This window comes from Diabrotica undecimpunctata, chromosome 2, assembly GCF_040954645.1.
Source record: "Diabrotica undecimpunctata isolate CICGRU chromosome 2, icDiaUnde3, whole genome shotgun sequence".
Lineage (NCBI taxonomy): Eukaryota > Metazoa > Arthropoda > Insecta > Coleoptera > Chrysomelidae > Diabrotica > Diabrotica undecimpunctata.
This window is the reverse complement of record NC_092804.1, coordinates 74,123,171-74,139,816: the sequence shown is the minus strand read 5'-3', so window position 1 is coordinate 74,139,816 and position 16,646 is coordinate 74,123,171. Positions and strand designations below refer to the sequence as shown.

At 31.5% G+C, this 16,646-nt stretch overlaps 1 protein-coding gene across 5 annotated transcripts in view; it reads left to right on the top strand.

The window, feature by feature from the left end:
* Positions 1 to 16,646, top strand: part of rut (adenylate cyclase rutabaga) — a 933,824-nt gene that overhangs the window by 548,774 nt on the left and 368,404 nt on the right. For all 5 annotated transcript variants that reach the window (XM_072523105.1, XM_072523104.1, XM_072523101.1 and 2 more), the window contains one exon: positions 5,249 to 5,367. In XM_072523105.1, the coding sequence (XP_072379206.1) occupies positions 5,249 to 5,367 (119 nt within the window). The remainder of the gene's footprint in view (positions 1 to 5,248; positions 5,368 to 16,646) is intronic.

The window sequence follows — 16,646 nt, the reverse complement described above, 5'->3', positions numbered from 1 at the left end:
GTCATTTGCTATTTGTAAATGATTATACTTGCCTATTTTGAATTTTTTCTCGATTCCTTCTACTACAACTAAGTATGGCCCTACAGCATTATTCTTGTATCTGTTGTCGCTTTGATTAAATTTATCTTTTTTCTCATTATCAGACTTATCATTTATTATTGTATTATTTTCATTATTCGAAATATCCATATTATCGTTTTCATTATTGATCGCTTGGAAATCAGGTGGCTTTTTCTTGCCGCCATGCGGTGACATATCAGTAGCTGATCAAAATTTTACTAATATAGAAAAAAATATGTAATGGAAAAGACTTACCAATGCTCTAGAAATTATTTTATATATAAAGAGTTATATAAAAGTAGATTAATTATCTCTATCTCTTAAGACTCTTGTCTGAAATTTCTTTAACCCAACCAGTAAAAATTGTAGTATATTACGTTGTATATCGAAACTGTTGTTTCTACGCTGTAATTGTGAATTATTATATATTTAATTTTGCGATATACTCTCGTAAGTATAAAGACGACCAATATTTAAATTTACCGCTAGAAAGATTCAAACTTTTGACCGTGCAAAAACATATTAAAAGTTTGGTTATGGTACGAGTGCAAGCACTGAGAGAGCTGAGGCGACAAGCAAACTGATTGGTACAGAATCCTATGCCTTTTCAAAAAATGACAACTGACAAGTGTCACAATGAGAAAATTAAATTAGTCAAAATTGTGAAATTGTTAAAATATCGGAATTCATTATAAAAAGTGAAATGTATTAAAGACTGTCTAAATTAAATTACATAAATCTTAGTTTGAATAATTGTATTGCATATATGTTGAAATTGACTGAAGGTCAAGAAGGTCAGTTGACAAGTTATTCCCAAAAATAATAATTCAAGTAATAGGTTAAGGTGTGTTTTCTAAAAAGAAGAAACTTGATTGTAATGTTTCTATTTGGGACTTAAGGACTTAAGGACAGGAATAGTATTGAAAAATGTTAAAAACAATTTTTTATAAAAACTTGTAAATTTCTTGTTTTTAAAGTCAAATATGTCAAATATGTCAAATGATTGATTACAAAATTGTTAGGAATTAATAATGGAAGTTAAATAAATTAAAAATTAATTTTAGATTGCGTGAGGTTACTCTTCTTCCTCTAAAGTCTCCCACAATTGTTGTGTATTTTTCCCTATCTGTATTTTCCTATTTGTAAGTCTGAAGTGATCAATTTATAATGCACAAAAGTAACAAATTGAAACACTTACTAGTTTATAATAATGAGTTCAGGTCTATGGAAAGCTTCACATAGTATGGAGTTCTCTGTAAGTTGGAGTGATCATATGATAATGATGATGATCACAGTGTGTCTAGCATGGAAACTAGTCCATTTGCCACAGATTTTTAAATGATTTATGTTATGTTTATAAATTAAAACTTGATTATAACAAATTTATATTACATTTTTTTAAGCCCTTCTCTCTATTCGGATTGCCGAATATAGGCCTCTCCTAATTGTCGCCATTCATCTCTGTTGTTTGCAAAACGTTTCCACATTGGCCTTGCAGTTCTTTTATTATCGTCGCTCCAGCGCATTTGCGGTCTTCTTCGTTGTTTTTTTGGCTTCAAATGGCCGCCAATTCCCGATTTCTTTATTCCATCAGCCATCCTTTCTTCGACACTTTCTTGATTCTATAATGTTTAATCTAGCCAGGTCAGCAGGAACAGCACCGTGACTAGTTTTTAATCTTGTGATAGTTGCTGCTGATCGTTTGGATATGTTATAGTGGAATACGTGTGGTAATTATGATAATATGGTAACGTAGGATTAATCTTGTAATAATGATATTTGATGTATTCGCCAATATTTTCCATCTGTCTTGCCAGTTAAAATTTATTTTTTTATTAAAAAAATTGATTAGATCTGATACTGTGTCTATATGTTCTTGTGTATACCAGAATGAGTAGAATCCTTAGCGAGTTCGTCTACTTTTTCATTACCTTTTATCATGGTGTGACTTTGCGCAAATAAATGTTACATCTTTGTTTCTCATTTTTTGTTTAATGCCACATTATCAGCTCGACTGGTTTAACTCAGTGTTATTAAGTCAACTAAGAACTGACTTAGAGTCTGAGATGATCACAGCATCTTGCAAATTTTCGTGCGCTAGCCAATCCAGAGTTTTCCTAATAGCTATCGCTTCTGCAGCGTAAATAGATCAATGTGGAGGAAGTTTTATTTTAAATGATTATTGGAAGAACTGTACACTGCAGACCCTGCAGACTGCTGACCAGGGGTGGTCATATTTGATACTGTTCTGAAATAGTGCTCTTGTTACCCATATTAAAAGAGGAAGTCAATAAAAGGGAAATACCACTATTAGTAAGTCAATTATATATGAAGGATACATCAGTTATATTTTAAAATGGCATACATATAAAATCAGAATTTGGTGTTTATTGAGAATAAACTAAATGTAAGACCAAATACTTATCGTGTCGGAATAGTATTGTTAGTGGTTTTTTTCTGGTTTTTTACTCATGATTTACTATGGAATCACTAACAGAAGAATTTTAATTATGATCATTGCATGTGGTTGTCTTTTTAAAGACAAATCACATACTATAATTTTTCTGACGGATAATCCGAAGTGGAAATCGAAACAAAATAACATATTTTTTAAACTTAATTTGTGGTTAATTAGTGGTTAATTTTATTGTTATCTGCCAATATCTGCTCTCGAGTTTTGTGTTTGTTTTGAAACTTGTACATTCTTCGTCAAACCAGTCCTTAATAAATTTTTTCATTTTTTCCTTCTGGTAGTGTCTTATTTGCTCCATTAGGCGCTTCTTTTGTTAAAAAAAGAATGGACAGTTGAGATTTGATTTCACGTATAGTGCCTATGTATATTCGCTTATACGTTTTTACCCTAGCAGGAATCATCAGAGCCACTGGTACAGAAGCTCCAAACGTGAAAAGTTTTTTTCGTCAAAAGAAGCAACAATTAAATGGCTTCAATATGGACGATATAACGACATCTGATAATAAATCTTGAAAGTAGTAATCCGAAGATTTCTATTGACGAAACCAAAATTTAGATTTTTGCTTTAATCTGTGCCTTCTATAAATTTTCAAGGCAAAACACTTTTGCCAACAAACCTTTGTTTGTTTGTTGCATAGCTTTTATCTTCTTGTCTTTTGCGCATAAGCGTTTTACTTTCTTCGTTACTAAGTACTCTAATGTTCTCAGAAGTAGTGTAGCCTTCAGGTATATGGACTAACTAAAGCATGGAGAGAGATTAGAGAAACTGTCATTCTTAAATTTGGGACAAGAGGACGGGAAATGGCAAAGTCTCTAAGACGAATAAGTCTTATGTCATTCCTACAGAAGATAATATAGAAACTGCCCGACAGATATATTTGGGATGAAACATTGGTACCTACACACTCCAATACATTAAGAACAACAAGCCCATAAAGCAGGTGGTGATAGAGGCAAGTCGGTTTCTTAGAGAGCAGATATCGATTCCATATTTTGTTACTTCCTTGACTAACTATTTTATCCTGCCTTTATAAAATGTTTCTCTCATATTAAATGTTGCTAATGTTATGCTTTTTATTTTTGGGTTCTGTTTTAATTTTTTTGTTTATATCTTTTTCTGATTATTTGTGCTTAGTTCGTGGTGCATTCTTTATGTATTTTTTACTTTTTCCCTGTTTTCTTTACATACGTTTGTGTCTTTCTCTTTTACCGAGTCGCATCAGTTTGGTCATCATAATCTTAGTTTTTTGAGGGTCCTTCACTAGTGTTTCGAAGTCTTTCTGTCAATTCACGTTTTTCTTTGTCCAATTTTTGTTGTTTTTCATTAACAAATAGTTTAATAAAGATTATGTTAAAACTTAACATCAGACAACGACGCTGCTTTATATCCCACACATAGCTGTATGTAGGAAAAGGCTGGATTGTTTTGCATTAGAAGTGGATCCATATAACCAAGAATATAATTAGTAACCGTGTTCTTGGCTGTATGTATCCTTTAAAGAAACACAAATAAAAAAATTAGTAAGTCTTTTAAATGATGACCTAGCAAAGACGACCCACCAAACGAAAAATACTTGGGAAATAACTAAAAAAAAGATTCGAGAACTGGAATATTTCGAGCATGTGATGAAACATTCAGATAAGTATAACGTTTGACAACTCATAATACAAGCTAGATCGCTGAAAGAAGCGTCTCAGGTCAAAGAGGGAAGATCCTGCCGTCCACATTTCCAAGACTGTTATAATAAGACATCCGCTGATTTTTCTTTCGAGCTACCACAGACAAAATTATTATAATCCATGTGATCGCCAAAGTTCGATAACCGAATATGGTACCACAGTTTTTGACGATTAAGTCAAATGAATATTTGAAGGTTAACTTTGTTCATAATTACAAAAAATATGTATATTTTTAAACTAAAAGGGGTAAAATGACAGTGGTTGGCTGTATACCTTAGTTTAAAAAATCTGACAGAGAAGTATAGACTCCTGGTGTATAATGGTATATTTTATTAAAAATATTTAAGATTTGTCCAAAAGGATTACACTTTTTAAAACGTTTTCTGTCCAGTCGGACCATCATCAGTGAAACATTTTAAGAGTAGTTGAAACTAGCTACGAAAAGTGTTAAAACCTTTGAATTACATGACAATCCTGACGTGTACTAGTGACACGTGGTTGATGTTATAGGATTTCACCTAAAGGGAAAACGCATCTTCCCTGCTCGAAAGGAGGACGACTTCATCCACCGGTTAGTGTCAGCCAACTTTTTGGATAAATTTTAAATATGTTTACCATATTTTGCAAATTTTAAAAAATATACCGTTATACATCAGAAATTTTTACTTCTCTCTAAGTTCTTTTATATATATGTAGTTTTAATCAACGCAAGGTACTTATTCAATAGAAATAATATTTTAAGCAGCATAAAGCCAAACCTTTCGATAGTAAATACCAAAAGCTCGTCACTTATTCCGTACTAACAAATAGATATCAAATGTATTTAACAATATTGTTTTCACTTTTTGCTATAATGAAATTGATATGTGTATGTTAAATATACAAAGATCTAAAGCATTTTTACACGACTTTAATTTTACTGAACTATAAGGCAGTGTTACCTTTATGAATCGACCGCCTGTTCATTTCACTGTCTTCCATAAATCATAAGTTACTAATCGCATTTGTCTAAAATATGGTATTTTCGATTTCCAGGAACGTCTTCTCTTGTCTGTGTTACCACAACATGTTGCTATGGAGATGAAAAATGATATTATATCACCGGTCGAAGGTCAATTTCATAAAATCTACATTCAGAAACACGAGAACGTGAGGTAAGTTATTATTTGCTTTTATGTGTTCCTTTCTTCTTTTTTGAAGATGCAGAAGTTATTGCACCTTTGGTTGTGCAATACAAATATAGACAATGTAGTAAGAGTATCTTACTTCTAGTGGATGTATCTCTTTGAAAAAATGGTTCTGAGATTATTGTAAGTCATATCAAAAACCTCACAATTCATCCCTCAATATTTTATTGTCTGTGTAAATTTTTTTTTGTTGTATCAACAGTTTACGTTTTTATGTTCTGTATCTTGTTGTTTTATAAAGAATAAAACACATTGTCGTTAATTTCTTTAGAATACAATTAAATTAAATTCAATAAGTACGAATGTTTTTATCGAATTAAATATCCGAAATAAAATATTCTCCTGATTTTTAAAGATGCACTAAAATATACAGGTTAGTAATATCTAGTAATATTTGATAAAACTTTTAATAATGCTGTTATTATATTCTCAAACGACGGTACAAATAGATTTATGTAATTTAAACATGGCAATATTTGTTGCGTTCTGCATATACGATGACCTCAATATAACAATTGGGGTCATCGCAAAGAGAAAAGAAGATATTCTGTTCAATCCAGAATTCGCTGGTTTCCCCCTTTCGCATTGGGTATGTGTATTAACATAAAAATAAAATGAAAGCCAGAGGACTGTACAAAACTCTATTTTAAATTAAATAAAAGCCAAAGACAAATATACATACGTTAAAATATAATAAAACTATAAAGAGCTACAGATTAATTGCGACGTGACAAATATGTTAAAATCAATATTTATTTGTAGCCAAGAATAAATTTACATAAGAAAAGTGTACAGGCGACAATCACTCAAAAGACTAAAATCTCAGAATTGGTAAAATAAAAACATCGATACATATAATTAATCTGTGGTAAAATGAATCAGCCGTTTTAATAAAGACACACAAAATTCAATCCACAACAATTGAATATATTATTGTAATATATTACGTAATACATTACATGTAATATGTACGTAATACAAATATTAATAAACTCAATTCAAAAGTATAATCGGTAATAAAATACACATTAAATTATTATGCAATTAATACAAATATTAATACAAAACATACAAGAAATAAAATTGGTGTTAACAAAATACATAAATATAGAATACAGTAAATAAGCTAAAATAAATGTTTATGTATACGTAAAATGTTCTTTTTTGACAATGTCAAGTAGCGTACTTGACGTATATACAGCAACAAGATAAATGGTGTAGTGTACCTTACCCAATGAATTGATAGCACCACCGCTATCGCAAATGACGTCTTCACCGACGCACAGAAACCACAAAAAGTTGATAATGAACCACCCTTACTGCATTTTACGACTTTCTCGGTAGCAAGACCGATACGAAGTGTCAGGTACTCTTAACCCAAAACGCACGTCTCTCTCACGTAATATGTAGTTTTTAACACAGATGTATTTTTGTACGGGCTGCAAGTTGTTATCTTAATATACGGGGATAATCAAAACTACCACAAAATCTGTTAATATTATATAAATGTTGATATATCGTTGCGAAACTGCAACAATATCTCTGAACGATATAATGAGTTTCGAGAAAAGTGAAAGAATATTAGTTTTATATTATAATATGCAACCAAACCTTTTACTTATTCTCTTAGATTAGAAATTTTTAATTACTATTTATGTACTGAGATCATCTGAAGTAAACAGGTAGGATCCGATAGGTTAAATCAGTTGATAACCATTTAAACTATACAACACAATCTTGAAAACAGTTGACTTTTAATAAAAAGCTACTTAGGTATGGTATATATCGATTTAAAGAAGACGATATTGTTCTGTGATAAAGCAATCAGAGAAATATTTACATATGTTACAAAAGCAGTATGTGCGAAATGTACCCGGAATGGACGAAGAAATAAGTGTACTATATAATTACGAAAGTATGAGTATTTAAGTACTAAGAAAAGAGAAATTAGAAAGTAATCTGATAATGTAGAAATGGTTTTTTGGAAAGTATCTGCAAAATGATCCGGATGGGTGAGTTTCAACAGATGAAGGAAAACGAGAACCTTGGGAGAAAAGGACACAATAACAGACGTAGTTAAAACGAAGCAACACAAGTTATCTGACCACGTGCAGAACGTGGCGGATAAGAGAACTTCAAAACAAATGTTAATATGGAAACTTGAAATCGTAAAAATATGGAACAAATAAGCCAAAAGCGGAAATGTGAAGTAAGTCGGATATGCAAAAGATTTAGAAGAAAAATACAAGTAGGCAGAGGGCAGTTCAAGTCATTTTATTGCAAATTAGGTTAATATTAACTGGGATGTTCGCTATATTATATTTTTAGACTAGTCAATAACATTGGAATATTAATTAAATATCGCATATTTAGAAAAATAGTTCCAAACACAAGAAATATTCGTATTAGACATGATTTTAAAGCTATTACTTTGTAGCAACTTTTACGTTAACTGATTTTTTTTCTGATGATAATAATCGATTTTAATTAAAATTATTTTATAGATGTTTTGGTATCCAATCCAGAAATCGTTCTCAAAATCAGATTTTTTGTGAACGGGTTTCGGACTAGAAATCGAAATGTCAATAAAATTTTAATTTTTATCAAACTAGGTTTCACGTGAGATTTGCCAAATAAGTTATTTAATTTTAGCGTCTTTTTTGATTTTCTATAACAAACTGCTCTATTTTTTAGATCTTCAAATCCGATGTAAGTAAGCGCCACCCTCTTTTATATTTCTCACCAGAATTATTTTGAATAATTTTAAATATTCGTTTTTCTCCATTGTGTTTTTTTTATTTATGTTACTAATATTAAAAGCTCTATCAATTGATTCATCGCAAGATTTTATTTCTTTCGATCGATTTTCTGTCGAATTCTCGACGATCTTCGTAGATACTAATGTATTTTCCGAGATATCCATACTTCATTTCCAGCTCTATTATTCAGCTGTACACTTCCAGCGTATAGTGTGAGATATAACTGAGTTTATAATTTCAATAAACTTGAAAGTGCTCGTATTGGAGAAAAATAAGTATAATAATACTAAAATGCTTAAAATCAGTACCTTCTATCAATATTAGGTAGTAAAAACGTGTTAATTTTTTGATATTTTGGGAATGATTTGACTAAAATTAAAAAAAAGTTAATTTTCATTTTCATTTTGTAACTTTTCTTAAGAATGTAATAATAAATATATTTTTGGGTACAATTTCGTCTTTAAGTTTAGTTTTAAAATTTGATAGATGACAATTATTGTATTAAGTACAACGTACATTTTTTAATACAGGATTATACAGTTAAATGACCACATTACGACATTTTCATACAAATTAGTGTAGAGTAAAATTCTGCGACATAATAGCCCGTTCAGCCGGGAGCACGATACGATAATTTAGTCTAAACGAAATGTTATCGAACCAAATATCTTTGACAAAAAACGACGAAACAAAAAAAAAGTCACGCTTTTACTAAACTTATTAAAATTTTTGCGTTCACTTTATCTATATCATACCTACTATACTACGTCAGAGACAGTAAACAACTAATTAAAATATTTCCTTTGTACAATATACTTACACTTTTTTGGTATTGGACTACTTCATCAAAAACTCGTATCGTGTAAAGGAGCATGATTCGTAGGATTCGAATTTTTATCGCGGCGTGGCATACCTACTGTTTGCAGTGACCAAATCGAATGTAAATTTGGCCATATTCGGTAAAATTTCCGAGTGCGATATACGGTTAAATCGTCTGAATACGTCCATTTAAAACTACGTGCCAAGTACAATGGTACTTCGAAGAATAATTATTCATAGGTTACGTTAGAGTCTACTGTCAATACGTATAGAATTGAATTCCTGAAATCCACAACAACAGTTACACTGTATACCAAAAAAGTTCACCTGTAATTCATCAGTAAGTTCTCTAAACAACGAGAGTCTTTTTCAATGAGTCTTTAATACTACGTGATGTAAACAGATATAACCCAAATTGATTACAGTTTGTTGTTTTCTTTAAAACAAAAATAAAATGCAAAAATCTAAAAAGAAAGTACTTTTGGATACCTTTATAGCATATTCAGGAAAGTTATTTGTCGGAATTGCAATATAATATAGAAGCATGGTATTTCAAGGTTGACTGTCATACTTATCGTCTGTCCACAATTTTAAATATTTCTGAGGCATGTGGCACTCTATAAAACTATAATAAAATACCTACTTTAGAATAAAAACATTCAATGATACCATTGCTGTGTTCTGAACTATTCAAAGAAATTATACGTCACATTTTTCGACACCAGATTGCAACTGTAGGTTTGTGGTAGATTTTATTATTTCCAGAGATATAAATCGTACCGTTTTTAGTGAGAGTTCTAAGAGACACTGGTCTTGCTGTAATTTTGTTCCCATGTAGGAGCTTGGTATCTGAATAAGAATGGTTTATATATATAATATATATATATATATATATATATATATATATATATATATATATATATATATATACAGTGATGAGTGTCTTACCACTCGGCAAAATAGCGGAAAGGATAGAAGACAGATTAAGTTGTGAGATAGTACGAGATAAACTATTTCTTAGACGTGGCTATTTGACTTCAGTCATAATTATACGGATGACCTCGAAAATATTTTATTTTAATAAGTTCTGATGTTAGAATAAATGATTGAATAAATTAAGATATATTATAGTAAAAAACATTAATTAGTAGCGATTTTAAATTATAAATCTTTAAGTTTATTTAATAATAAAAATAACTCAACTGAAATATTTGACTAAACTAAAGGTAGGTATGTTGTGTCGGAAAACAATTGTTGTATGTGGAATTCGTGTAATAGTTAGAGACGTGGTCTATTGACAAGAAGATTGGGGTTCAATTCACACCAAGGATAAAATTAATTTTTGTTTTATTCAATAAAAAAATAATAAAAAATATGATACATATTAGGTAACAAGTTTTCGAAAAACTCATTATTTACAATTTATTCTTATTCCAATGTTATAAAATAGAAATACAAAATAATTCTGTTTAATGTCAAATCCATCACTAAATTCTCAGTGTTAATATAAATTCCTCTGTACTGGTAATGATTTTCAAAACAATTGAGAACATTGGAATGGATGCGCGCGAACAGCTACCTGCTTTACAGCTAACCAAATCATCAAGCCTTCAGCCATCAAATAATAACATATCGAGAAGTGTTTTTGCACGAAGAAACAGAAACTTTTTATTGAAAAAACAATTCGTAAAAATGGTTTTAACGGTCGAGGAAAAAGTGCAAATTGTTGTCTAGCATGTGAATGGATTATTAGACAACATGATTAGTCAACAATTTGTAAATATGTTTCCAAATAGGCTGGCTCCAGCACGATCAACAATTCAGTCTATTATACGTAATTTTGTTTACTTATGGAACCGTGTTCGCTCCAAGAGGAGTTCGTAGACGAAGGGAGGTAAATCCAAATTTGGAACTAAGGGACACTTTGATTTGTGCAAGTATTGAGCAAAATCCTACCCAATCAACATCTCGTCTCGGAGAACAATATGGAATTTCAAGATTTAGAGTAGGTAAAATTTTGAAAATCGGATGATGCCGTCCCGTCATGGATACCGTCCCTATAAACTTCATAAATCCAACGAACAATTCCCTGGAGATTAATATAGACGTTTAGAATTTTGTCAAACTGCAATGGAAATGTCACATCAAGGTGAACATTTTTTAGACAACGTTTTGTTCACCGATGAATGTACGTTTTCATTGCATGGCTGTCACAATTCAATGAATGCTCGGTATTGGTCTCGAGGAAATCCTCGTCAGAATTATGTTGCTCGTACCCAGCGTCCTCGAAAAGTAAATGTTTGGGGAGGCATAATAGGGAATCATGTCATTGATCCATTTTTTATAGACGGTATGTTGACTGGGCGGAAATACTTGGAACTTCTGCAAAATCAAATTGTCCCAGCCCTTCGTAATTTACCAATACCTTTCGATTCCATATGGTTTCAACACGAATGTTGTCCTGCACATAATTTTCTCATCGTCAGTGAATATCTCATTGCGACTTTTCCTAATCGATTGATAGTGGTCACGGAGATATTTTTTGGCCTGCAAGATCACCTGATCTTGCACCTTGTGATTTTTTATGTGGGGATATATCTAGTCCAAACTATATGGAATTGAAGACGATAAGCCTAATTCTCTCCAAGAATTAAGACAAAAGATCTCTGATTCAATGAGAGGTATTAGTCCAGAAACATTAACTAATGTTAGACGAAATTTTATAATAGCTTGGGTTATTGTTCGGCTGCAAATAGAGGCTTATTCGAACATTTTTTGTAAATACATTTCATTAGAATAAAATACGTTTATTTAGAATATTTTTATAGAATTCCTATCTATTTAAACATGTTTTGTAAGTACATTTATTTAGAACGTTCTTTTATGTTTGAAGAATTTTTACTTTATTTTCGAAAGTACGACATTGTTTTTTTAATAAGATTTACATGTTTTACTATAAACAGTTCTAATAAAGACTGAAATAAATATTTAGTGATTTAAAGCAAAACGATATAATATCTGCATAATTTCAAATTTTAATTTTTATAAAAGTAAAACCGTCATGTTGGATTCGAACCCTGAGCGCCTGGATGAGAACATCGTGCCTTGATCTCTGATCCATCAGACTTTTATAATCATTTAGTGACAGTTTGGCTTATTGTTCTGCTGCTGTTCAAATCATAGTAGAAATTATTCTTGGTTAATAATTTAAAACTTTAGATTAAATAATCACTATTAATTAAATTATTTTATTCATATTTTTGCTTTATTGTGGTCAATCAGTTTTTACTTTATGCGAAATTAAAAAATGGAAATACGTCACACATACGACGTTACACATAATAATTATGACCGGAGTGATTTAGCTCGAAGCTAAGGTCTAAAGGTGTGAGACTATCGATAGTGGTAATGTAATGTAATGTAAATTATAGGTTTCTATCGATTATTTCTCACCTCTACGAGTTTCATCTCTTTTTATTTCACAAGGTAACTGTGTTTTCTATCTCTTACGTTAAAAAGCCGGGTGGTAAGACACTCATCACTGTATATATATATATATATATATATATATATATATATATATATATATATATATATATATATATATATATATATAGTAAACTCTTAAATATTGGGGAAATCTGCAAGAAAGACTTGCAGATTTCCCCAATATTTAAGAGTTTACTATTTAACTTATCTGCAAAGATTAAATTTCTTTTCTATATATATATCAGAGTAAGAAGAAATAAGTACTTGTGACTCGTTTGGAAAAAATATATAAATGGTTTGGATGGGTTGGAGTCAATAAAAGGGGCTATTGGTTAACTATTTATTATCTCGAGCTTTCAATTGTGTTTACAATTATTATCAAGAGCTGCTAAAAATTTTAGAACATGCAGAACTATATAAAGCATAACTTTTTTCTTAAAACTAAAAATAAAAAAAATTTCCATGTCGTCGACTTAATTGGACAGACACACTGTACTTATATATAATAGAGTCACAAGCCACATTTGATCAAAAAAGTACCTATCTTTTGTAAGTTATAATTTATCTTTTGTCCACGACCTTGCTGAGTGAATCCTTGCGGAGCTGGCATCTTTGTTTCATCATGGTCAAGCTGGCTCCGGAGAAAAGCCTTTCGGCTGGGACAGACTTAGCGGGAAGTCGCCAAACGAGCCGTGATAGGAAATTTATGTTGCTTGTATTTCCGCCAAGATAATATGTCCACCACGTTCGTGACTTCTCGTTCATACCCTTTTCTTGTACAGTGACAAAACTTCGTAGTCGCCACTAGAGGACCCAGAAGAAGATCCAACTTCCGTGTTGCTTTCAGGTTGAGGCTCTTGTTTTCATATTTTTTATATAATTCTGTGAGTTTTGTCTCTGTTTATTGTTTCAAGGAACTGCCCCATTCCGTAAATCGAAAGCTTCCAATTTGTGGCGTTGATCGATTACTAGAGAAATACATTACATATAATTTGTTTTATTGTATTATTTAATTATCTTATTTTTTGCTGCTATAAAAGAGTTTTCCAAATTGAATTCCTCGTCATTCTTTTTCCCTTCTAGTAAGTCTGTAACTTTTTTGCAGTTCTTAAGAAATTATTGGTTTTCATAAATCCCTTTCTGATTCTGGGATTCTGAATCATGGTATTAATTTTGAAATTACCTATACAGAAGAAAGAAGAAAAAGAAAGTTCTTTTTATACATCACGTTCACGGTTCGATTCAAAGGTATCATCATCTGGTGGTGTCGCCATCATGTCAGGTGGCGTTTTATTAGAAGGACCTAAAGCAAAAAATTTTTTTGTGTACCAGACGTGCATCGTAATAAATCAAAAATATTTAAAATTTTCTGTTATTCTAAATGTATTATGTTTCATCCATATAAATTATTAGAACAGAAAACCTTTTAATTTCGCCTAATAAACCTGACGCTTTGTCCCCCATGCGGGACAAAGCGTCAGTCCTGTCCCGTCCCAGAGCACAACTCGCTATCCCGCGTGCATCCCTAAATTTATCTCATCTCTTCCTTGCTTGCTAATATTCAGCAGGCTACTATTCCAAACATTTTTATGGGATTTTTCTTGGGACTCCCATTCGATTTTTGTGTCCATACCATATCAATGGTTTTCAATCCATATTTTTTATGGTTGTTCCTCCTATTCCCATACGGTTTTGAACGTTTTTATTTCTTATTCTATCTCTTCTAGATATCTCGAATAAACTTCTAATTGCATCCCTCTTTACTAATTCGATCTTTTTTTTTCAATTAAGATTAGATAAGGTAAGGTAGTTAAGATAAGGTAGAAATCCAGGTGGCAATCTGGTGAAACAGAGATAAATGAAGACTTGGTACTAGAAGGTATTGAACGCTTCAACGCCATCAAGTAGTAGTAGTTTTATAATTAATTTCGGTAAAGTTTGAAAGAAATTAATTTTAGATTAATCAATTCATACCTGAACTAGAAAGAGATATTTCCGGTACTGAAATAAATTTAATTTCATATACAGTTTTATTATTGCTAGACATTTTTCAGTAAAAATCCAATTTGCACTGCCTACATAAAATTCGATATCGATTAAGAGTAGCATTTTTAATTACGGCCATTAAGCGAAAACAAATCGAGTTCGAACAAAAAAAGAAAGTTGCAAAGTCGTTATCGCAACGACTCTCTGAGGACGTAATTCGATCAAGCTGAACAGTAAAAAAATGAATCATTCGAACTGAAACGATTAATTATTCCAAAAGTGGTTACTACCAGAAGCGTAGATGACAAATTGATCTTCTAAAAGGTGATGAGTATATTTAAAATCGTTGGTTAATGAAAAGAAAAATATCTAAATAAAATCCTTCACTGTCGGACAAAAGATTCTTCTTAATTTCTGTTCATAACGTTATCTGTTTTGTATCATTTCTCCTGTGTTTATATTTTTGGTTTACCGAATTATGGCACATGGTCATAGGTTTTATGACTTGTAAGTAACGTGATCTTTATCAGTATAAGACGGGCGCCATTTTATAAAATTATTTTAAATGGGATATCTGGCAAAGAATTAATCATTTGAAAGTTCTTTTCAACACACCTATACTATTCAGTGTTAGCAACCATACTTTGTAGTAGACATACTATAATTACACCTTTTTTTCTGTGCATTATTATGTTTTTACAATTCATCCTCTTTAAGTCTTGATGGACTAGACTCAGTACTCCAGATAAAATTAAATTATATAAACCTGGATTGTGATGTTAACTAGTGGAATATATACTTGATATTCTGTGTTTTTATTACTTGTGTACCGGTAAAAACTCTTCTTCTTTTTCTTCTTTCTCCTTATTATCAATTCTGCTTGTTCATTGAAGGATTAATACCTCTATGGAAGGTTATCACTTCATCTTTTGCATGGTCGTCCGATACTTCTGCTGATTGGCGACTTATCTCTTGCTATTTTGATGACACGGATCTCCTCTATTCTGCTTATGTGGTTATTCCATTCTTTTTTTCTATTTTGTGTCCATTGATTTATACACTCTACTTTATTCGATGGATATATACATCGAATTCGTTCTATATTTTCTGCGTTCGATGGAAAATGTGGTCTTTTGTCCACATTACAGCGAACGAATTCGTTTGCAGTCATTCATTCAGTTTCGCGGGTATTTTTGGGGATTCGTGGCGCGGCTGTTATGTAAATTGTAAAAATGACATCGGATGAGAATATAATTATTTCTAGTGCTTTGTATATTATTATTAGTGAGGCTGAAGAAGTGAGAGACCTCCCCAAAAAACGACGAAAACGGCGCTGGTAGACAACATCATTGTTCAAAAGCAGAAGTCTGTATAGAGGGATAGGCTTAAGTCTACTGATTTTGAATGGTTATTAAATGAAATTGGTCCAAAAATCGCGAAAGAAGATACAAAGTTTAGAGAAACGATATCGCCAACAGAAAAGTTAATGTTAACCCTACGATATTTAGCTACTGGTGACCCAAATACAAGTTTTATGCACTGGATTCCCGCTCTCTATATAAACCAATAAGTTTCAAACAAGATTAGTCCACTTCATTATTGCAAATTAGAAAATCAAAATAAAATCGCGACGATGTTCTACACTTTTACTCGAAAGTCACACTAAACACAGCCAAACGAATTCGTTCGTACGAATTGATTTTCTTTTGATGTACCGCCCAGTAAAGGCGCGTACATATATTGCGAACGCATGTGACCGTAGCCCTTCGACCGAATTCGTTCGATGTTTTCGATGTTCGATGGAAAATTTGGTCTTTCGTACACATTACAGCCAACGAATTATTTGCAGTCATTCGATCAGTTTAGCGGGTATTTTTAGCGATTCTTGACGCGGCAGTTATTTATTTGATGTAATTGAGGTATTGAGATTTGATTGAGGTATATAATTAAAAAGACCCTTTCGGGCTACATCCACACAATTCGGAGTAAAAAATGCATCATCAGTGTATTACCAGGAGTATATGAGTCAAGCCACTAAATATTTGGGTAAAAACCCTTAAAATAGTACAAAATTTATTATTTGTTACATTTTTGTTAAAAAGATGGTATGATAGTAAAGTTTTTAACATATACCCTGTATGGAAACGTAAGACTCCCAATGGAGGTTGCTGCTGACTCTGAGACAATGTCTCT